Source organism: Camarhynchus parvulus, chromosome 5, assembly GCF_901933205.1.
Source record: "Camarhynchus parvulus chromosome 5, STF_HiC, whole genome shotgun sequence".
NCBI classification, from domain to species: domain Eukaryota; kingdom Metazoa; phylum Chordata; class Aves; order Passeriformes; family Thraupidae; genus Camarhynchus; species Camarhynchus parvulus.
In genome coordinates this window covers 3,728,983-3,753,964 of record NC_044575.1, presented here as the reverse complement: position 1 = coordinate 3,753,964, position 24,982 = coordinate 3,728,983, and the positions used below count along the sequence as shown (strand labels likewise).

At 41.6% G+C, this 24,982-nt stretch overlaps 1 protein-coding gene across 3 annotated transcripts in view; it reads right to left on the bottom strand.

Moving 5' to 3' along the window:
• NAV2 (neuron navigator 2) overlaps positions 1 to 24,982 on the bottom strand; it is a 390,183-nt gene that overhangs the window by 362,416 nt on the left and 2,785 nt on the right. For all 3 annotated transcript variants that reach the window (XM_030948576.1, XM_030948578.1, XM_030948583.1), the window contains exon 2: positions 24,055 to 24,668. In XM_030948576.1, the coding sequence (XP_030804436.1) occupies positions 24,055 to 24,129 (75 nt within the window). In that variant the 5' untranslated portion in view covers positions 24,130 to 24,668. The remainder of the gene's footprint in view (positions 1 to 24,054; positions 24,669 to 24,982) is intronic.

Below are 24,982 nucleotides of genomic sequence, written 5' to 3'. Positions count from 1 at the left end.
AAGGCTACAAATAAGATGTTTTCCTGATCTTAGAAGTCCATTGAAACAAAATACTTCAGCAACACCCTTGTCACACCATTCGAGGAAAACACATCATTCCTAAGGACACAATGACACTCCCAGTCTTATCCCATCACTTCAGATGAGCATTAAAAAGTTTTGACTTGGATGCACCACTGAACAAAGTCCAATCTTAAATGAAGAGATATAGAAAGAGGAGTGCTAAATAAGTTCTCACTCCGGTTCATTCCTTGCCATTACAGAGCCATGGAATTACAGATATCAGCTGACTCCTGGAATTCAGAGGTACGTCAAGAAGCCTTATTTTAGACTACTTAAACATTCAAACCTTGCAGAAATGGCTACAACTGGGAACCTGACTGGCAACAACCACAGATTAATTGTTTCTAGATATGGGCCTCTTTCCATACATCACCCTTGTATTTTCAATGCTACTTAGCAAAACATTCATAATCTTTCAAAGGCCTAGAAAGACAATCCAATAAAAATAGAATACGATTAGGAAAGAAACTAACGTGCAAAGGCTTTAGTCTAACCTCAGCATATCCAGTATTTACTTGAAGCAGTGTAATAGATAGGCCAGAAAAATACTTCTTATGGCTTTCTCCTAGTAGCCCACAACTCTTGGATCTGTGGCTACACCAGACCTCACCACCAAACAACAGAGGTGCAAGGACCGTATGTTAAAGCAGGAGAGAAGAACCACAAGAATCTGATGGGGAACCTGCTGACAGTACATGATCAAAATTGCACAAGTTGATAAAACTTTCGGGCTAACTTTCAAAATGCATGTTCAAGGACAAGTCATACACGTTGTTCTTGCCTAAGACAGGTATTTCAGCTACCAACCACACAGGTTAAGCAAGAAGGAAACACTTCTTTATCTAATGGCTTTTTTATTACTCACTCACTGGTGTGTATTTTAAATCAACTGATATTATGAAAACAGATGCCTTTATGTGGTGAAATAATATGAACAATAACACACAAGTTTCTCTGCTAGAATAGCTGCCTCTAGTGCAGCCATTAGAGTGCTCAAATTGGCAATAGACACAGTGCTCATCTTCCAGTGGCATCCCACCCACGCCTTGAATTCACTAAGAAAAAAATGTAATTCTTTAGGAAAAAAAAGACCCTGTCAGAATCAATATCACAAGTCAGCATTTCCCTATCCAACAGGGAATCTTTTCAGCTGAATGAGGATTTCAGACTAAGCCATTAACTTGTGAAGGCACAGAACAGAGAGCTTCCCAGTCCCACATTCAAAGCAGCGTGACCATCATGCAATTTGTAAATGCAGTGCAATAGGCCAGTTCTGCTTTCCAAACCACTGCCAGACTTGTTCCCATGCACAGCAGCATTCATCCCCAAGCATTTTAATGAAAAAATCAACTATTTCTGATGGAAAAGATATGCACTGTTTTGTGGCTGATATTCATAGGACTTCTCATGTTATTCTGTGCTTCATTCCTTGCCTCTAAGCCATTAATTGCAAAGGACTCTGCTGCCGGGAATAGTGTACCTTTGGAAATGCAAGGCTGGAAAACCCTAGAGTTTCATGGAAAGTATTTTTCTATTTGCATAGTAGCAGGGCTCCAGCAAGCATGACCACTGGGCATCACCTTTCTCAGGCCTCTCTAGATGTATTTTAGGAGCTTATCATGGTCTAAAATGGCCAGGATATCTCAAGGACAAGTTAAAACTCAGACTTATAAATTCCAAGTCCCTGGGAAATAACACAGACTTTAATATTACCACTGCCTGTCTCCAGCAAAATGCAAATTAGGTTGTGAAAAAGAATACAAAACCCTTCCCTTCTCTGAAAACCAACAAATCCAACAACTTCTCAGCTTCTTTGTGTCTCAGCTTTTTTTCTCTAGTTTACTGTCCTCTGTTGCTGAGGCTTGGATGAACCACTGGGGTCACGGAGTACAAACATAACTGATGTATGTCAGCCAAAAATTGGAAAGATTATACCTAAAACCCCCAGCAGAATACATGCTAAAACACAGTGAGCCATCACAAAGCTGTTCCGTGCCAAGCTTCTTGGTTCTCCCTTTTACTTGCTTCAAGTGGAGAAGGAAGGAACGGAAGCAATTATTGTTTCAAAAACATTCGTATACCTTTATAGACAGAAAGATCGAGGCAAAACCAGCACCTTTTATTTCTGGTTTCAGTTTGGTGTGCACCTTTCCACAAAGAAACAATGGAGACCCTATCCCAGAGCTCTCACCACGTATTTAGACAAAACTAAAGATGGAGTTTGCAAAGACACAAACTTCCTACAATTTAACATGGTTTTACATTCACCTTGTGCGAACACTTTTGAAATGAAGGTCAGAGCCAAACAGTCAAGGCAAAAGGAAATAACAATTTGAGCTTTTTAAGTGAGAGCACTGTATTGTTTCTCTGCTGTTCTTGTATATCTGCAAAACTGTTTTTCCTCCGTGAAGCACAAGATTTGCTACAAGCTTCCCATTTGTTGAAGATTGCAAGCAAGATGTTTTCCATTACCATCTGTATGGCTGATTACCTTGTCAAGTGAGCAGTTTATTTTATCTCTCTCTTTGAGTGACCACATTCACACCTCCCTCGGGAGGGGACCTCTGCTGATAACAGACTATTGAATATCACTGCATGACAGATAAGAACTATAACATCCCATTGTGAGATGTGAGCCCAGAGGGAGGAGCCAAGCATTGCTACCCTGATATACTCTCAGATTCTGAAACTCCAGCAGCTTTTCTCCAGCCTCCTCCTCTACTAGATCTTCAGAGGAAGAATACATCCTTCTCTACAGAACCTCCTTGCTCCAACAGAACCACACCTGATACTTCAGAAGACTGCAGCCACATGTTCGATCGGACTGCCACCAACACCCTGACCAACAGGGTGTCAGGTTAGGTTCTGACTCTGTCAGTGTTGTTCTAGTGGACTGCATTGTTTATTTTATTATTTTTATTTCTTCCCTATTAAAGAACTGTTATTTCCTGCTCCCATATTTTTGCCTGAGAGCCCCTTAATTTAAAATTATAGCAATTCAGAGGAGTGGAGAAAGTTTACATTCTCCATTCCAGGAGAAGCTCCTGCCTTCCTTAGCAGACTCCTATCTTTCCAAACCAAGACAGATTTTGGCACCCAATGTGGGGCTCGAGGGCACAGAAACCAAAAGGGAATAACAGTTCTTGAGTAATCTAACTTTTGTGTGTGGCTACAGAAACCTCATTAAGCGATACCATGTAGTCCAGCTTGCCCTGGTTTGGGTAGCACGTGATCGTGGCTGTATTCCTCCCATTTATAGGCCCTTATCTAAACATGGGTCCTATAACCAAGGCTACTGTGTCTGTTATCCGGTTTGTTTTATAGGTGAATAAGGTGAGGAATTCATAGATTTTTAACTTCCTCTGGAAAGCAGGCACGTAGATTCACAGCTATCACACATTAAGTGTATGTTTTTGGAGTTACTTTAATAATGGCACCTGCTGTAAAGAAATGACACCGGGCGAAATCTTCTCCCAACCCTTTAGCCATTTCTTCGGGTCCGCCCCACCAGTTTTTGAAGGGTTCAGATCCACTCTAAATATTAATGATATCATACAGTGGCTGGTGTTGCTGATAAGCCTGCTCTAGTTAGCATTTAGAGAGAAGGGGAGACTTACCTGGATAACTACCATGACACCTACCCCAGAACCTAATGCGCCACAAGAGTCTAGGGATGCTGCTGCCCCAGAGCCTGACCCTGCCCCACAGCCCACTCCAGACATGAACTACCCAGATTGGCTGGAGAGTCTGGTGAAGGAGATGCATGATATGAGCCAGATGCTGAAGGAATACACTTCCCCAGCAGGTGAGAAGCCCTCCCCCACCCTTGAAGAGGGAGAGTCTAACAGTGCAGCAGCGGAACCCACAGATGTTACAACTGTCCAGGCTCCAGCTGAACTGCAAAGGCAATCACAGCCAGCAGCAGTTGCCCCTGTAGAAACAAGGAGATCTAAGATGAAAGCAGAACACCCAGATAGGGGAGGGCCCTCACAAGCCACAGGGGAGCCAGAAGTTGCAATCATCACCGAGTCCCTGACGTACGAAAGTCTCCATAATCTGCACATAGACATTGTACGACGGGGATGAGAGGCTTATACAACCTGGCTACTTCGGGTCTGGGATCTTATGGGTACAAGCGTCCAGCTAGATAGTGGTGAGGCAAAGAATTTGGGACCCTTGACCTAGGATTCAAGTATCAATCAGATTTTTGTAAGGGAGCCAGGGTCCCTTTCCCTCTGGGAGCAGCTTTTAATAAGTGTCAGAGACAAGTTTGTTCACAGAGAAAGAATGCAAGAGCACCACCATAGAATGCGCTGGAAGACTCTTGAAGAAGAGATCCAACAGCTGAGAGAAGTGGCAGTATTGGAGGTACTTTTTGAGAGAGATGGACAGCATGATAATGACCCCGACAGAGTCAAGTGCACAGGGCAAATGTTGTGGAGCCTGGCAAATCTAGGACCATCCCAATACACCACCTTTATTGCAACAATTAATGCTGACACCAACCGAGAGACAGTGGGTTCTGTGGCCAACAAGCTTAGGAATTATGAAAGTATGATCAATGGCCCAATGCAGGCTTATGTCTCTGCCGTAGTCCAAGAACTGAGAGAAGAGATGAGGGAGATGATGAAGAAGAACAGTTCCCATATAGCACCAGTGCGAGTCACAGGCCCCAGAGTCAGAGCCCAACGTTCCCCAGCTACAGAGAGAGGGTACACCCCACGAGCTGACCTGTAGTTTTTTCTGCATGACCATGGAGAAGACATGGGAAGGTGGGATGGAAAACCCACTTCTGTCCTGGCAGCACGGGTGCATCAACTCAAGGAGAGAAACACTAATCGAGAGAACTCCACTTTACGAAGGCAGCCTCAACCTCCCATGACCGAGCTGCTGAGTATGATCTGTCAGATCCCCTGGAAGGTACCTCTACCATGTATACCCAGGGTTAGAGGGGCCCTGCCTCTAGCCAGAGAGAGGCACGGGAAAACCAGATTTTCTGGACGGTGTGGATCCGATGGCCTGGCACATCAGAACCACGAAAGTACAATGCCTTAGTTGATACTGGTGCACAGTGTACCCTAATACCATCGGGACATGTGGGGTAAGAACCTATTTCCATTGCCGGGGTGACGGGGGATCACAGCAATTGACCCTGTCAGAAGCTGAGGTGAGCCTGACTGACAAAGAGTGGAAAAAACATCCTATTGTGACTGGCCCAGAGGCCCCGTGTATTCTGAGCATAGATTTCCTCCGGAACGGCTATTACAAAGGCCCAAAGAGACTCAGATGGGCTTTTGGCATAGCTGCTGTGGAGGCAGAAAACATCAAGCAGTTGAACACTCTGCCTGGACTATCAGAAAGCCCATCTGCAGTAAGTCTCCTGAAAGTAGAAGAGCAACGAGTGCCAATTGCCACCTTGACAGTGCACCAGGGGCAGTATCAGACAAATCGAGATGCTATGATCCCCATCCACAAAATGATCCGTGAGCTGGAGAGCCAAGGGGTGGTTAGCAAGACTCACTCACCCTTCAACAGTCCCATCTGGCCTGTGCGCAAGTCTGACAAAGAATGGAGATTGACTGTAGACTATCGTGGCTTGAATGAAGTGACTCCACCGCTGAGCGCTGCTGTGCCAGACATGCTGGAACTCCAGTACGAGCTGGAGTCCAAGGCAGCAAAATAGTATGCCACTGTAGACATTGCTAACACATTTTTCTCCATTCCTTTGGCAGCAGAATGCAGGCCTCAGTTTGCTTTCACCTGGAGAGGCGTCTGGTACACCTAGAACCGACTGCCCCAGGAGTAGAAGCACAGTCCCACCATCCGCCATAGACTGATCCAGACTGCACTGGAAAAAGGTGAGGCTCCAGAGCACTTGCAGTACATCGATGACATCATTGTGTGGGGAAACACAGCAATAGAAGTATTTGAGAAAGGGGAGATCATCAAGATTCTGCTAGAAGCCAGGTTCGCTATCAAGAAGAGTAAAGTCAAGAGACCTGCCTGAGAGATCCAGTTCCTGGGAGTGAAGTGGCAAGATGGAAAGCATCAGATTCCCACTGAAGTCATCAACAAAATCACCGCGATGTCTCCACCAACGAGCAAGAAAGAAACACAAGCTTTCCTGAGTGCCATAGGTTTTTGGAGGATGCACATTCCCGAACACAGTCAGATTGTGAGCCCTCTTTACCTAGTCACCCGCAAGAAGAACGAGTTCCACTGGGGCCCAGAGCAGCAACAAGCCTTTGCCCAGATCAAGCAAAAGATCGCTCACACGGTTGCCCTTGGCCCAGTCAAGACAAGACCAGAGGTGAAAAACGTGCTCTACTCTGCAGCCGGGAACCATGGCTTGTCCTGGAGCCTTTAGCAGAAAGCACCTAGAGAGACTCAAAGCCGACCACTGAGATTTTAGAGTCGAAGCTACAGAGAGTCCAAAGCCAACTACACTCCCACAGAGAAAGAAGTCTTGGCTGCCTATGAAAGAGTCCAAGATGCCTCAGAAGTGATTGGCACAGAAGCATAACTCCTAGCACCCCAACTACCAGTGCTAGAGTAGATGTTTAAAGGAAAAGTTCCCACCACCCACCACACCACTGACGCTACATGGAGTAAATAGATTGCTCTTATCACAAGGAGCACCCGTATTAGAAACCTGAATCGCTCTGAGATTCTGGAAATAATTACAAACTGGCCAGAAGGTGAGAACTTTGGTCTGACTGATGAAGAGGAACAAGAACCAGTAACACGTGCTGAAGAAGCTCCTCCATATAACCAACTGCCCCCAGAAGAAACGTGCTACGCTCTTTTCACTGACAGTTCCTGTCGCAGCATCGTAGGGATGAACCAGAAGTAGAAAGCAGCCGTACAGAGCCTCACACAACAAGTTCCACAAGCTACCGAAGGAGAAGGTGGATCAAGCCAACTTGCTGAACTCAAAGCCATTCAGCTGGCCCTGGACATTGCTGAGAGAGAGAAGTGGCCAAAGCTCTACCTTTATACTGATTCATAGATAGTAGCCAATGCTCTTTGGGGCTGGCTGGAAAGGTGGAAAAAAGCTAACTGGCAGCATAAGAGAAAACCAGTCTGGGCTGCTGATATATAGAAAGACATTGCTGCTCAGTTAGAGAAGCTACCTGTGAAAGTCCATCATGTTGATGCCCATGTCCCCAAGAGTCAAGCTAATGAAGAACACCGAAACAACGAGCAAGTAGATCAAGCAGCAAGAATAGAAGTGTCAAAGATTGGCAACATAAGAGAGAATTGTTCTCAGCTCGGTGGGCCCATGATGCCTCAGGTCATCAAGGTAGAGATGCCACCTATAAGTAGGCACGAGACCGAGGAGTGGATCTAACCATGGACAGTATGTCTCAAATTATTCATGACTGTGAGACATGTGCTGCCATCAAGCAGGCCAAGCGAGTGAAGCCGCTCTAGTATGGTAGGCAGTAGTCCAAGTACAAAGAAGCCTGGCAGATTGACTACATCACACTGCCCCAGACACGCCAGGGCAAGCGCTACATGCTGACAATGGTGGAAACCACCACTAGATAATTAAAGACCTACCCTGTGCCTCACGCCACTGCCAGGAACACCATCCTGGGCCTGGAAAAGCAAATCCTGTAGAGACATGGCACCCCTGAAAGAATTGAGTCAGATAATGAGACCCAATTTAAGAATAGCCTTATCAACACCTAGGCCAAAGAACATGGCATTGAATAGATATATCATATCCCCTATCATGCACCAGCTGTCGAGAAAGCTGAACGGTGCAATAGACTACTTAAACCAACCCTGAAATCACTCGGGACAGGGACTTTCAGAAATTGGGAAATGAACCTAGCAAAAGCCACCTGGATGGCCAACACCAGAAAGTCCATAAATCGAGCTAGTCCTGCCCAGTCTGAACCCCTGCACACAGTAGATAGAGATAAAGTCTCTGTTGAACACGTGAAAGGTATTTTGAGAAAGACTCTTTAGATTACTCCCACCTCAGGCAAAGACAATCCCATCCGTGGAATTGTTTTTGCTCAAGGACCTGGTTGCACTTAGTGAGTAATGCAGAAAGATGGAGAAAGCCGTTGTGTACAACAGGGAAACCTAGTTTTAAGTGAAGATTGTGTGTAAAGTTTAGTTTTTGGTTTTTTTGTGATGCAAATGGAACTAGAAAAAGGGGTGGATAATGTTGAAGACTGCATGCAAGATGTTTTCCATTACCATCTGTATGGCTGATTACCTTGTCAAGTGAGCAGTTTGTTTTATCTCTCTCTTTGAGTGACCACATTCACACCTCCCTCGGGAGGAGACCTCTGCTGATAACAGACTATTGAATATCACTGCATGACAGATAAGAACTATAACATCCCATTGTGAGATGTGAGCCCAGAGGGAGGAGCCAAGCATTGCTACCCTGATATACTCTCAGATTCTGAAACTCCAGCAGCTTTTCTCCACAGAATTCCCCAGAGAAACAGCAGCTGCCTCTTCCTCTACTAGATCTTCAGAGGAAGAATACATCCTTCTCTACAGAACCTCCTTGCTCCAACAGAACCACACCTGATACTTCAGAAGACTGCAGCCACATGTTCGATCGGACTGCCACCAACACCCTGACCAACAGGGTGTCAGGTTAGGTTCTGACTCTGTCAGTGTTGTTCTAGTGGACTGCATTGTTTATTTTATTATTTTTATTTCTTCCCTATTAAAGAACTGTTATTTCCTGCTCCCATATTTTTGCCTGAGAGCCCCTTAATTTAAAATTATAGCAATTCAGAGGAGTGGAGAAAGTTTACATTCTCCATTCCAGGAGAAGCTCCTGCCTTCCTTAGCAGACTCCTATCTTTCCAAACCAAGACACCATTCCAAGGCTGCAGAGAGCAAGGAATAAATTTGTATCATTCTTCCTTTGTATGAGGATTTCCACAGTGGTGTGAATTTTGTTTAAATTCATTTTCAAAAATAATTTTCCCTGCTCCTGTAGCCCTGTGTGAGCTCATATCCCAGCACGCAGCAGCTTCAGAAAAAACTTCTAAATGTATCACCTGTAGTACAATATTCATAGAAGGTTCAAAATACCTAAGAGGAAGGAATGAATGAAAGGCTTTTACATAGTCACAGCCCTGTTCCATTGAACTTGCATACCTCCTGTCATAATCTCATAGCTCAGTTTTACTGAAATACTCCTGCATCTTCTCCACTGGCCTCTGCTTTTATCCAGAGCTTTTCTGGATAAAAATCTCCTCTGTTTCTGGGGGAACAGATATCCCCCTCCTGCCTAACCACTTACATCACTGAGGAAATCATCCCCTTGACTGCCCTAACAGTACATTAGCAGTTAAAAATATATATATTCTACTACTTCGGCTTGCGTGCCTGAAAGAGCAGATGATGCCCACTTAAGCAGCTTTTCTACACTCAGATTCCCCCATCAATTTCAATGCAAATTCCCCACAGAGAATGACTACAAAGACTGGGCTCCTGCAAATATTTATAGCATAATTCAACACTGTTAATGAAGTAACCATGACACAAACCAGAAAGAATACCAGTTTAATATGTCAGTCCTTAGCCACATGAATAGAAACTAATATATACACATAGATATCATCTAAATAATGAAACAACTACAGGCTCTGCATTGCTAAACAGTGCAGCTGTAACAACACAAAAAAAACCCCCTTGACTCTTGAAAGGTAAAGATGTTTAACAGTAGAAAAAGAGATAAACCAGTAGAAAAGCTAAATTTCACTTTAGGGGAAAAAAAAGAAGTGGAAAATCAGCATAGGTGACCTAAACTATGGTTCAGTTTTTCTTGAGTAGATACAGTGATATGCAAACTACTTCAATACTAGCAGAAATGAAAAAAAAAAGTGCTTCAGGTTAAATGCCATTGACCAAAAAAAATAAAATACAGCAATTGAAGAATGTGTACTCACATGAAGGGTATGCAAGTATGATAATAGTACCCACCTCTTAATTTCCAATAATCAGTTTTACACTTTTTACACATTGCCTGAGAGATAAGTGCCTAGTACTGAGTGCTTATCAGCGCACACATTAGCAATTTCAAGCAGTTTTGCTCAGGAAAAACAAGATTTCTGAGCTGCAGTCGTCTCATTTTTACAAGCATCTGCTATCTTTATTGCTTTAGGATTTAACATTCAAAAGGGTATATACAGCATCTAGTGATTTAAAAGATTTTCTTCCTTACAGGAAAATCCTTAAAAAATATGCTTCTGTGTTCACACGCATGCCTTTCAGTTGTACTACGGAAACTGACAGAAATTAACCTAAAACCTTATATTCTAGTCTCATGACTTCATAAAAGTCATACTTCAATCTACTACTCCTATCCTTGCTTTTCTAAAAAACCCTTGAATTATATACACTGTGTGAAGTCAATGATATTAATTCCCTAATTAAATATTCTTTTCCCATTACCCAAAAAATTGGTATTTGATGCAATGGAAGTGTGCATAACACATTATTAATCACTGTCAACAATGTGAAAGGTTGCAAAGATAACTAGTCATCGGTATAGAATCTGGGCACACAGCCAGAAAGAAAAAAAAACCCCACACACATGGATATCATGGATATTAAGTTATTATCAATGGTTACGAATAGTTCTGGGCTTCCAAAGTTCAGCACTCAAGCATCTGACACGCTGCCTGGATCTGCCTCACAAAGGCCTCGATTTCAGAGGGGTTTGACTGCATGATGTTCTCTGGGAACAGGCAGTGCACTGCCACATATGCTGACTGACAACGTGCTTGGACTGCAGACACTCTAGTTAAGATATCGGAGCCTAAGACTCAATTTTGAACCATTTGCTGAAGTGCACAGTCACATTTTCCACTCAGACATTACGGATGAAATGAACCTATTAAACAGTCACCACATTGTTTTATGGTATTTTTGACATTATCTGCAAAGGAGACAACACCGCATTACAAATAAAAACAAACAATCCTTATCCAGCCATTAAACACAAATCAAGACTGAATGCTTTCATTATTTAGAGGTTGTAAAAAAAATCGAAATTGAAATCCACTTTCTAGTTTAATAGGAATGGATATAGGAATGGAAAATAACTCATAACATAAAAAGCACTCTAGATTACTAATCTTAATTGGCAACAAAAGATTATCACTGAAGTTCATCATAGCAATTGACTAGCAATAGAATAATATCAGAAGCAAATTAGCCATTCCAAACTCCCAGATGAATTTGGTCACAATAACTGGACACCCCTTAAGCTGGCTGAAAACACGTGCAAGCTTTAAGAAAACATAATTAACCCTTGCTGTACCCTCTGAGGACCACACTAACAGACTTTACATCACCTCTCTTCAAAATGCCCAAACCCAGATGGGGCATGAGCTACAACACGCTCTGGGGCACTTCTGGCAGTGTGGGGTTGTTGGTGTCCATGTGGGGGTTTGTCAGGGATGGCGGCTGTCTCCCTGCCCCCAGGAACACATGTACTTGAGGAACTGCTGGGTGAATGAAGCACATCTACCAGCACAGGCTGTGGGGCACACAGCACCTGCCAGGCTGAAACAGGACACTGTCCTCCTCTCTCCATCCCCTGGCTTAGGTTCCCACATCCCACACAAGATTCACTGAAAAATAAGAAAACCCACTTTTCTCTTCTTGAATATTTGAAATACACCTGCTTAGAAGGCTTACTGTAGAAGTTGCTATCAGAACCACTACTGTAACGCAAAGAAGCAGGACATGAGAGATCTTTATACTATGCTCTCATCCAAAATCATGAGCTCTATTAAATAAATTAGTGGTTTACTTGGAAGATACCTAGCAAGATAAACTAATCAGCACATATGATTTGTTTATACACACACCCCTCTTAAGACATTCAAAATATCCTGGAACAATCTTAACCCTAACCCCTTCTGCATTTGATAGTGACCACTTTTATCAGTCATAATCCATCACCCTATGGCAGAGGAAATGACACAGAGGAGAGGACAGCAGTTATTGCTTCATCATCTTCAAAAACATGTATGCCTGATGTAGATTAGACAAAGTTCTTGAGCTGCCCTTGCTCCCCAGGAGCACAAGGCAGCAGCAGAGAGGGATCACCTCCATTTCCACACACACCTCTGTCTCTGTGGGACATTTCTCTCAGCCCAGTTTCTCTTTTCAAAGCACACCAAAACTCTGTACAGACAGGAATTGTCTGCACCTCAACGCACACATGAAAAGCCACTATGGAACAGTAAAAAAAAAAGTTACTATGTATGGAGCAGTACAGACATTTACAGGCTGCAGAGTATTGTGGTTTTGTTGTGGTTTGTAAGAAGTATTTTTTTGTTTTAGGGTTTTCTTGCTGTTGTTTAGAAATAAAGACATTTCAATTTTCAAGCAGATTTCTTCATATGAGGTGAATGCTTGCATCATACTTACTTTCCATGTGTGTCATGTTCCTTCCTGCAAGACTCAAAGCAGTATTTCTCATCATTTATCAAGATTATCCATTTCCAACTTCTGTTTTATTAACAGCAGCAAAAACACCAAATAAAAAACAAAACCAGCACTGCAAGAACAAGCCAGCTCTCCATCCTTCATTCACTCTTCTATTCTGCCAAAGATCAGCCAAAGACCTTGGAGCTACCCTGCCTAAAAGTCACACAAGGCCATGCTGACAGCTGGATTAATTTGAAAATTATGTCCAACTCCAAAACAAAAAAAAAACCCACAAAAAAAATTAACTTTATCCAAGAGGAATCCAATAGTGGGAGCTGTGTGTCTCAGATATTCTCATCTGCACAGAGCAGCACTGAAGGGGTCACCCAAACAAGTTAGCCCATGAAATGTGAAACTTCAGCAGCAGGACAGTGGCAGACAGATCAGTCCAACCATGTGACACACTCTGATTGTGAAGGGTTCTTTTGGCTGAACTTTTTTAGTAAACCTCCAGAGGTGCTTCTCACTATTGGAACATCCCAGGCTGGGCCAATTATCACCACCCAGCTGCAGCACTTCCCAATCAAGATCGTGCCAAAGCTACCTAGAGAACCAGGGAGGGAGGATTTTCTTTCATACCTCAGCACTTCACACACTCCCCTCTTGAACCACAGAGCTCCACCCTTCCTGCTATTATTTACAACGGCAAGCTAACATTCTCCTCTGTAGGACTGAGGGGCCTTTTGGGGTCGGTTTGGCCAGCTCTGGACCCCGGCTCCAATGACAAGGACAAAAGCAAAAGGTGGAAGGTGCTCTTCTTCTCAGGACCATTGTCCCACGACTTCATTGTGGATCAGCACCTCCAGGGAAAAGAGTATTTAGTCACACATCTTAAAGGAAAAGGAGTTTGAAGACAGGCTAGTCCTATGGCACAGCCTGAGCTCCAGCAGTCAGCATATTAATCAAAATGATGCCAGTTTGGAAGGCAAATTAAAGAGACAACAACCAGGGAGGTAATGGTGTCCAAGAGGAAAAGAGGTGGGAGATTCAATGAGATAAAACTGATAGAAGGGGTGAGGGAAGGGAGGCCAAGACCACCACCACCACCGGGGCTTTGGCGGGAAAGGGGAGAATTGAACAAACCATGTGATAAAAACAAACTATTCAGTGCAATATAAAAAACAACTCAGTGCAAAAATCCCAACCACCCAGTGCAAAGCAATGGCTAAAGAAACAACTTAGTGCAATACAACACTCCTCTGTGAAGAGATAAGCTTATATGCATGGAAAAAATCCAACAACTACATCTATAAGCCAAAAATATATTACCTACAGATAAAAACAGGTGAATACAGAAAACATTGTGCTTATGCCATTATTGATCACAATGGATGTTACAAAATCTGGATTTCCTGCTAATGTCACCCAGTACATGTCTTCTTTCTCACTGTGATTCTGTCAATGCATTAGACACATTGACTTCACGCTCAGCCACTGTAAATACAGTGCATGACATTAGACCACCCACCATCAATTCCAAGTAACAGGCTCTTGGGAAAGCAATCATCAGCCTATCTATCCAGAAAGGCCCTTGCCTGTACATGCTTCCATCTATTTTTGGCATCTCGATGTGCTGTGCTGCACTTCAGGTTACTCCGTAGTTTACACAAGGTGAAAAATCTCCCCCACACTCACCTTTCATCCTCTGCCAACTGCTCTATTATGCCATGTCATCTGAGTTTTAAAAGGATGCACCCATGTATTTCTTTTCCCCACCTGATAAATATTTATGAATATTCTATTCCAGCCCTGACACATAGACACTATAACTAATCTTCCTTTTATTTAGTCAATCTGCACTTAAAGAAAAAGGAGTTTGAAGACAGGCTAGTCCTATGGCACAGCCTGAGCTCCAGCAGTCAGCATATTAATCAAAATGATGCCAGTTTGGAAGGCAAATTAAAGAGACAACAACAACAACCCAGCACATTAGATTAATGAGTTTCACATCAACAGAGTGTAGTATTTAAAACCTGCAAAAATTAAATGTTTGAAACAAAGATCTCTTCTGGTGTTTTGTGGTGGTCTTCTCATTCACAGAATGGGAGCTATCAGCCTAAATAAACATTAAAGCTCAAACATTATGCAATTAAGAGATGGCTGATGCAACTTTCATTCATTTCTAATATCTTGTTTTGATTTTGATCAAGGCTGATTTGGGAAGGGCACACTTTCAATAATTGAATTAGCACAATCTAGTTTTTGTTTGATCAGTTTAACATTCATGTTATGAACCAATGGAGCAATAATAGAACAACCGAGGTCCAGTTAATGTTCATATCACAAAAAAATTTTATAAACAATCCAACTTTCCTTGCCCTAAGCCTTACAATTCTGTGATTTCTCCAGTTTCTAACCACTATCACTCCTACTGTGTTGACAGGATTTACTTAAAAAATTTGAGTATCATAGTACCAAACTGACTACATTTTAAAAATTCATTACCTTGTTTGACACGATACAGCAAACATCAATGAAGAAAACAAGGCATCTGAAGTAGGAGACTTCAGAGAGAGACCGTGAAATAACACAGGCAATTCCATCTGCCTTGTTACATTTTTGGAGTAGTCATATTGGATGTATGCTGCTTATCCAAAACAAATCCTCCAAGTTACTGAGGATCTGATAGTCACTGCTGTCATCACAATGAAGAACTGAAAGACCTTAGAAAATAAACTGCAAGCTAAATGCTTGCAGCACATAGAATTCTCATTTTCCACCTATAAGTGGAAAGTTTTTCATAACAAGCCTACCTTGTCTCTATTGATTTCTCAACTGTTATCAGATGCCAGAAGCTACTCTCTTGCCCCTCAGCTCCCTTGAATACAACTCCTTTTTTTAGTGCAGAATACTTGAAAAACAGCTACGCAAGTCTGAGTACATATTTATTACCATCAATGTGCGATAGCCTCAAGAGACAACGACGCATCATTATCTGTTAGCAAGAAAATGAATCAAGAGTCTTCAATACCAGGCTATTTTTTCCCTAATGCTGCAAGGACAAGCTAATTTGTAAGCCAGATCATTTCTTTCTAAAGGATGAATGACAGTCTTCTGCAAAGAAGGGATGTTTCTAATTCTACCACAAAAAAGGCAAGACTTTTTTCACTCTACCACAAAACCACGTCCACCCGCTCACAGCCTTTTACTTCCATGGGAATGTTGCAGGAGTCTCTCAGTCTCCCAAAAATGGGTCTGGCTCCCATCAGAAGCTGCAGCAGACACCTGAGCAGTTGGAGAAAGGTTGAGGTATCTGCACTGGCTCCATCGCCCCCAAATGCTGTGCACAGAGACCATGAGTCACTGTCACATCCTTCCTCTGGGTTACCCTGCACTGCCAGATAAAGAGCAGAAACAGAGAGTGCACTGACTGGCAAAAGGGTTTGTGCAAGAAAAGGCAAGAAACTCAGATGCATTATCCCTTCCAGTCTTCCTCTGCACAGGGAAATTGCAACTTGATCTAGGAAACAACAATAAGGTTCTGCATTACAAAGGGAATTCAACTTGGAGAATAAGTTCACTTAGTCCAGCAGTCTCCTACCAGTTATTTTAGAGTTAAACCAATATGACCTTTAGCAATTTCAGAAGAAAATATCCATTTTCATCTGTAATATACCTATTTTCCTGCCAGGTTCTGTTACATTTTAAGTATTCCTCTTAACAATCCTTTGAAAGTAACACATGAACATGAATGGAAACAGACATATGATGCTTTTCAAGCAGGAATACCTAAGAAATACACATTTGTAACGCTCACCAAGAATTTCTTCATCTGCACTGCAGCAGTAAATATGCTTATAAAGTTATATGCTTGAAGTTGTCTGTTGTACTGGATCTACACCTCAACAGAGAAACCTAATTTTTCTGTTAAAGAATAGACTAGAGCTTTGCTGCTACTGGAAGATGTCACTAATATTTGCTTCTTAAAGTTATGAATTGCTGCAGCGTGCAAGCATAAATAAATCTATACCACATCTGTCAAACTAGACTATAATCAACCAGAAAAACCCCTGAGTGTCTAAAAATAAATACTGACAAATGCATGTCTGTCTTTCCCTAATGCTGCCCCTTCTGGAAGACCCTTGAGTCTGGAAGGCTTCAAGATTTGTAATACACCCTAAAATTAGTAAAGAAGTCTGAATTATCACAGAGACTATTTCCTGTACACTCCTTCCTCCTTTTCCCCATTCCCTTTCCTACCACTCCCTTCACCAGGAATATCACAATAGATAGCAGACCTCCGGGATATCAAATTTGCTCCCAGGCACAGACATAACAAGAGGAAAGGTCTGACTGTTCAATCTGAATTTCCCAGCTATTTAGGTTTTGAAGTATTTTATACCATGGCCCACACATTATTCCAAGTGACAATTACTTCAAAGCCAGAGGGTATCCATTTGCATAATAATGAACTGTTTTCTAAGGAGGTGAGCAGGAAACCACGTGCTAATGAGTTAGAATGTATATTATCTGAAAGTCACACTTGCTTTACAAAAATAATTAAAAACACAACCTCTGGTGTTTACTTTCTTGTACCTTTTATGTAACAAACAAAGACACCTGTCCTGTTAAATGCACAGGACATAGAAGTCATTTTTGCAACACTTATTGCTGGCTGGGGGTCTATGTACAAATCACCAACGGGACAGGACTGCTGAGGAACACACCTCAGTTTCCTAAAACCCGCTAATTTTAATAATTCCCATAACACTGAGGCATGTGACACAACAGTAATTTCCATTGGATTTTTCCCATGTGTAAGGGCTGGGAAGTGGGCTGGCTCCTGAAGCACTGCATCAGGTGAAATTCATCCTATGGCACAGAAAATTTGGTTTGCTACATCTTAATCACAGAAAGAATGAGGGAAATGCAGCAACTTCTGCTAAACCACTGTAAAAGAAGGGAATGAGAGACAAAGTGAATTTCACAGCTGCAGAAGCATCTTCAGAACACTCTGGTACTGGGGGTAGATTTTCTTATAATCTAACTAGTAACAGAAGAATTTTTTTACTAAGCAGAGAGCTCTCTTTAGCATCCTACAACCCTTTTTAATATCAGAAGTTAACTTTATTTTGAAACAAGTGTTTTATACTCCAAAGAATCACCCTATACTACATAGCACTCACCTGTATTTACTGCTTAAGCCTTTTGGTTTCATTATCTTTGAAATTAGATTGATGAGGCCATTAGGATCTTAGCTATAAAATCTTCCTTTATACCACAGGATATGGAAAACTGGAATAAGAGGCTCACTAATGCACTGAGCCACAGCTACAGCATCATGTCCAGCTTTCACTCTTTAGCCCCCACTCACAAGGGCCACAGACAAGGCACCCCAAAGCCAGCTAGAGGAGACAGAATATATAAATCCACCCCAGACTGGAGATTTTCCACAGAATCAAGACATCTGGCTAAATTTTGAAATATCCCAGCTAATTTATGATCATTAATACTCATAGTCATCCAAAGCAAGAACAATAATCATACACCATGCCTTAGGGTTTGAAAGCCTGTTGTCAGCAGCAGCAGCTGGATTTCTTCCCTACACACAAGGCAAGCAGCTGATGCATCATCATATTGCTGGGTTTCTGTCCAGCTCTGAAAGATCAGCTATTGATCAGTGCCACTGGCACTACAGCACATCAGACACTGCTGCAGGATTTGAATGAGTAGATCACACCACTGTAGTCTTAATCTACCATCAGAGAAGAGGGGGGAAAAACCCAGTTTAAAACTACATGCTGGGCAGATACACACAAATGCAAGCAGGGAAGTTCTTCCAGGCATGAGCAGAGTCAGGGGTGCCATATAAACTCCTTATTAGCACTGATCCTCACTTCTTTCAGACTGGAAATAACCAACTGTCCCTATATTGTTCACAACAATTTCAGCAAACAGAAATAATTTCTGACTGATTTTGTACTGTTCTATTAACAGCATCTGCACTTATCTGCTGTGTAATCTGTCTACCATGCAAGCATTTTCAGAGACATGCATGCCAGAACTTTGGAATAAACACTCAAGAATAATTGTTCTCCTTTTTGTTCATGTGGGGGAAGGTGAATATCAGGCTCCCCCAAGCATATTGTAAAACAAAAATAGAGGATGGGAGTGATTAAGACAGAGACCCAAAACCCTGTGTCCTGCTCAAGGAGTGCCATCAGCAAATTTGCAAAAGGTGTCACAGATGTTTTCCACAGAGATTTTCAGAGTACTGTCCTTGTAGAATAATGCTGCGTTCACATTTCTCCCATCACTTCAGAGCCACAGCATCAGCAGCAGTTGTTTACGCATCTCATCAGCTCCTTGCTTTCATCTCCTGATCAACTTCATTGCCTCCCTCACAAAGAGGCTTTAAGCCACAGTTCATGTGGAAAGCCATGACTGTCCTGCATGGCTTAAGCCACCTGCTTGCCCATGGGTATTTCTTCCAATTCTTGGAACTTGAGCTGAAACTCCTCAGTCAGGTTATTTTTGAGATAATGAACTTCACTTAGTATGAGGAAGAGAAACAGCATATGTACCTGTGCCACATATAGTTTACTCACTGTACAAAACAGAGGTAAAGCTCAAAAATGTGGCCAAGCCTAAGACCCCTAGAAATCACACAGGAGCTTTTTTCATTGTACAGTAACACAGACATGGGGAAAGGTCAGGGCAAAGAGATGAAAGACTGACAGAATTACACGGGTCAGTTCTAGTGGAGACTATGCCAGAGTCCTCAGGCACATGAAACCCACCACTTGCAGTCTAATGTTTGATTGGTTGACATCACCACAGACCCCCTGTATCACATCCTAACAAACTTATACAAGTTGGAGAAAAATCACCCTTGCATCTTAAAAAGTTCACAAGTTCTTTTAACTAGACAAACATTACAAGAGACATCAGCTGAATAAGCAAGATCCTTTGTTTATATTATATAAACATTTTTGACAATATGGAAAATTTCTTCATGAGCACCAGGGTCTGATTGGGAGACGGCTGGCAATACCAACTCACACTTCTATGACTCTCTCTTTAAAACCATTGTAGAAAGAAGTTCCAGATAAAATAGAAGAATGAAACACCTTGCAGCAACCATTAAGGTGATAATCTGCCTCACTAAAACAACCACCTGTTTCCGAGAGCAAATTTCTCAGTGAAGAGTTATTATCAGAGACAACACACCCACAAAAAGGGTTACAGAAGCATCTTTTAGAGCAGGAAGCTCTAAAAGCAGAAGCCAAGCCCTGGACACACCACCAAGGCGCATCCATGTAACTAAAGTCTCCCAAATCTGATTCCATGATTATAAGGCTTATAGTAAATTTATTAACCATCTTAATTACTGTAATAAAAATATAAAATCCTGTCACAAACTAAAATTCTGCAGAGATTGTTATGCTTACAGAAGGTTTTAAATGTCTGAAAAATGAAGGAAAAGCTGACATTTTCTCAGTTCTCCTCCTCAGTGGATTTTTATTGCATGTCTATTTCCATAAAAACCCAGTTAGTTAAATTATCAAAACACCACAACACAGCTTGCTGCAATTTCATAAGCTAGGTCTAGCTGCAATTTATAAGTGGTTACACTTGAGTGCTTCCACACTGGCTCAGCAGCACAGCACCCAACTGCATTAATGTTTCAGCACAAAATTCTGTTAATAAACACAGTACTCAGCCACCATTACCCTGCTTTAAAGAACGCAAGCCCTCAGTATAAGCAGGTCAATACATGTGAGACTACTTATGCTCTTTAAACTGACTTTGATATAAAGGTAGCAGCAGAGCATCCTCAAACAAATGGGAAGTTTATCAATAATAAGGCAGGAAAAACACAAACCCAGGAGAAAGCTAAAGCATATGGCTTCAGTCACAGGTATCACAACTGCTTCAACAAAAACAAGTTTAGAGAAAAAGACACCTCCTGAAAACAGTGTTAGTCTGCTTGTAACATTGTAAAACTGCAGCTCACACATTCTTCATTCAAAACAAAAATAATTATAGAAAAAAAAAAAGAGCTGGGGGTGTTTACTACCAAGTAGCAAAAGGGGAAAAATACTACAAGACCACCATCAGTTTGGCTTTACAAGTCCAGCACCAGATGCACTCTGCCTCTGCGGCAGCATGCCCAGAGAGTTTGAACTGATATTTCCAGGTCCAGGGTGACAATTTTTTTACAATCAAAACCAAAAATGCCCCTTAACCCACACACAAAAGCAATCGTAGAAGCCTGTGAGGCACACTGATTTCTAAGCCTGTGAGGTGTGCTACTACCATGCTACTTTCTGTGCTGCTGACAACAAAGCACAGTCCTTCCTGAAACAGACTAGCCCAGGACACCAGGCAAGAGCAAATAAATCCCTAATGAAAAATTAAAATCACAAGTCAAGCAGAGACAATTGTTTAGTTAGACAAGAGAGCACATCTAAATAATACACATTTACAGAGATCCTTCCAGAGTCTGAATGCATTTCACAATTCCATTTTACTCATCATTCAGTCAAAGAGGGTTCAGTCAGGCAGAGCAGAAGACACTTCTGTCACTATTGCACATGCACATTTCTTTAGGATGTCCCACTAATTTAGAGCTATGGACCTGAATGAAAAGTCAAGAAGGAGGAATGAAGGATGGAAATCAACTGAAGAAATATTTCATTTCAATCATCAGAAGAAAATGCATTTAGTCAGAACACAGGGCAGCACTAAATTTTTCATAACACAGGACATGAAAATGTACCTAACTAGATTATTTTAGCAGCAGTTTTTACCTTAAATCTCTTCTTCAAAGAAAAAAAAAAAAGGAAACATCTGAATTCACTGCTCATGAGCGATCATTACCCAAACAATACTCTACATACAAACTTTACAGACAAAAGGTCTGCACCATCACCTGTATTACTCTTGTATTTAAAGACTCTCTTGCCAAGGTCATATCCTGGCATAAAGCCTGCTCACTACTCACATTAGTATTCATGTTGGTAATCCTGCTACCTTCAGATGGCCAGCTTACATGGTTGTTAAACCTGATCAAATTCTTCACTTGCACATTACCAGTTACATGGAATTTAGCTATGTCATTCCCACTAGAGCCAACTTAAGATATGTAGATGGCTGAATTGCTATCCCAAAGATTAATATGAGTCCTCTTAAAGTCAGCCTGGGAAGCTGTGATGACTGAAAAGAACCTGCTTTGGCTGATTTCAGCAAAGTCAGAGGCAGCCCAGTTTTGAGTTCTTGAAGATCAGCCAACACATAAAAAGCAAAACCCCATCCCTCTAAAAAACAAGTACAAATGCTAAATCTTGTCTTTGTTTAATCAATATAGGTACTAAGTTGATACTTAAAAATACACTTTAAAAAAAGCCAAACAAACAGGAAACTAAGCATTTTTTCTACACCACAAATGCAGACACAGCGTTCTATATTCTACCCGGGAAAGACAAGCCAGATCCATCATCGAGGGGTGTACATACAGAGACAGATTCTTACTGCTTCAGAAACACTAAACAGTGGTTGACTTTATGCCCATAAAATATATTGGTGATAAACAGGATAATGCACTCACCTGATTAAAAATGAGCTTGGTCTTTTTTCTTGCAGCACAAGCCTCATTTTCAATAACAAAGTGTCTATTGATAAGTAATTTTAATGGCCTTTAATCACACATACACCTTTCCCTATCAGAAATCTAAGAACTTGAAGCTTAGAAACACTAAAGCTTACATAACTATTCAATTCCATAATAAAAACAACTGAGTTGCATCAACATTATCATTATTACAAACTGATTTTTCCCAGTAAGCAGAAGTCTAAGCAAAGCTCTCATCAGTAACCTCTCCCTGAAAAATTCTATAGGAAATGAAATGCAATACTCTATTAAGACTTGTTTTGCAAACAGAAGTGAGAGAGATCACCCAAGCATGCAGAGTCATTAAAATGGATCTTACATATATCATTATAAATTTAATAATCTCCATGACGGCTAGAGTTCAAGTTAAAATGAATGTCAGCAAAGCATGACCAATTGATGCTATCCCAGCTGCCGCTGAGCCTCACTTGGGGTTATATTATACATTCAGAGGCCCCATGCTACATGTGCACCAAACACCCAGAGCCAGGAGCAGATGGGAGATGTAGGCTCCCATACCTATCAGCAAGGAGAGACAGACATAATTGCATATTAATTTCGGTGCATCAAAACAATTACAGCATACTTTGGTGTCACAGGTCACAAATGTTTTTCCCATCACACCCCAAATGCAGGATAATGTTGTACACTTCAGAAGGGGGAGGAAAAGTGTTCCAGCAGCCTCCAGAAATTAAGTCAATAGACGGATTTTGTTTCAACCCTTATTGATTTACTTCAGTCCCAAAATGCTTCCATGAAAAAAGTAGAAGGAAGACCTTGGCAGCTTGTCAGTTAATAGATCATGCTTGCTGCAATTAAGATACATTCAGGAGTTTTATTTTGTTCCCCAAATGCCATTTCTCTCCAAGCAAGCAGCTGCATTTTATCCAATTTCTGAAAGTTTTCCAGGCTGCTTAGATTTCTAATGGGGTGACAGAGAAACCACTTTTATTCTTCAGCAGACCTGATGAAACCCACACAAACCTCCCTCTCCCTGAAATTAGACAGTGCTGTTGAACAGCAAAATAATAGCTGATGGTCAATTTCTTTTTTCCTAACTCAGTTTTCAACTGAAATAAAAATCATACAGAGCTCTCCACACAGAGCTGAACATGGCATTTTCTATTCCCCATCAACCCTGCGTGGAGGACGACATCAATGATTTATACAGCAGAAACATGTCAAGTTGTAGTGTGCTTGACTGGTGCCAACAAAACAACTTTGGAGTCCCAGTTGTTCACAAGCTACAGCTTTGTCTGAGTCAAGGACTTCACAATTTAGTGCACCAACCCATTAGGATGGGATAATTCAGCACCACCCTGACACACAGAGCTGCCACAAAGCACTTGTGCAAATTAAGGGCCAACAGCTGACATTAAGCACGTTCCACCATACATTTTGATTCAAGCTGAAATTACATCTGGCAACTACAGCAAAGTTCCACCAGGACAATGAGGACACTGACAAGTGCACAACATTCTCAGCAAAAGAAAACAACAAAGACCAAGAAAGTATTTTTCTAACCACTCCGCTAATGATATCAACAGGAAAAAAGAAGCTAAACTTACAACAAATCAATCTGACCAGACTCAGTAAGAGTCAGTATACTTCATTTGCACTGTATGTCTCTTCATCAACAAACAGCCAGAATTCTAGAGATCTTTCCCTTCTTTCACTCATATTACAATTTCCCCTTCCCTCAGCTCTTTGCTCCATACATTGGAAGAAGAGAAAGACAAACATTTTCCAAAACATATAATCAAGAGATCTACAGCTGGCTGAGCATAGCTAGCAGTAAGTGCAACCGATAAAAGCATTATGTAGAGCTATTCTGCCACTTGCAACTCCTTCAGTAATTTAAGCAGAAAGTGTTCCCACCTTTTGTCACTTACCCTTTTTTGATCTTCCAGTCCATGTGTCACAATCTTTCTTTTCTGATGTTGGCTGGATTCAGAGCCAGATTCCATTTCCCTGCTACAAAGACTCTTCCAGCCTCTTTAAGCTTTCTCTACAAATCCATAGTATAAACAGCAAAAATCTAAAAATAATTTTTAAAAAGTCGAGACAATTCCTTCAAACCTCGTCCATTGTCTTTCATCATTCTTCTAAATTCCCGTTTGCCATCACTGCTCATTATCCTAACAAGCAGCCATTCTGTGAGCCTCTGTATCCTATAGCAGCTCAGATGAAGGTTTCCATGTAAGTGCCTTACAGAAGAATGACAGAGTTGTATCCAAACCCACTAGTTTGTGCCACATTACTGCTCCATCAGCAGCCTTTTCAGTGCATTCCTGGCACAGATAATTTATATGTCAATAAAGGTGTAAATGTGCATTTAATCCACTGTGTTGATATTATCAGCATCCCTCTCATGGGCCACCTTCCTCCCATAAATCAATGTAAACACTTCGCAGTGATAATTGCCTTTTGCAAATCTAGCAGGTGCTAATTACATAAAATCATCCATGCACACTTGTCATCTTCTTCTATGTATTCAAACAAATACCTAAAGAGGGAAAAAAAAAAAGGCAGTTTTTACCAGCGTGAAAGAAAACATAGCTACTGATGTTCTTTGTCCACCACCAGGAGCCACAAGTCAGAGCTGATACAATAATTACATCTTTTGAACGTACTACACTCCTCATCCAAGCTACTCAAAATGCTCTGATGTCTGTTTAGAGTGTTTACCTTGCCTTTGGGGCTTCTTGCAGAAAACCAGCCCAGAATGACAATACTGTACATCAGAGCTGAACCTACTGCAACAACACTAACTGAAGCCTGCAAGGATCAACTCAAAACTCAGCTTTCCAGGGTTCAGAG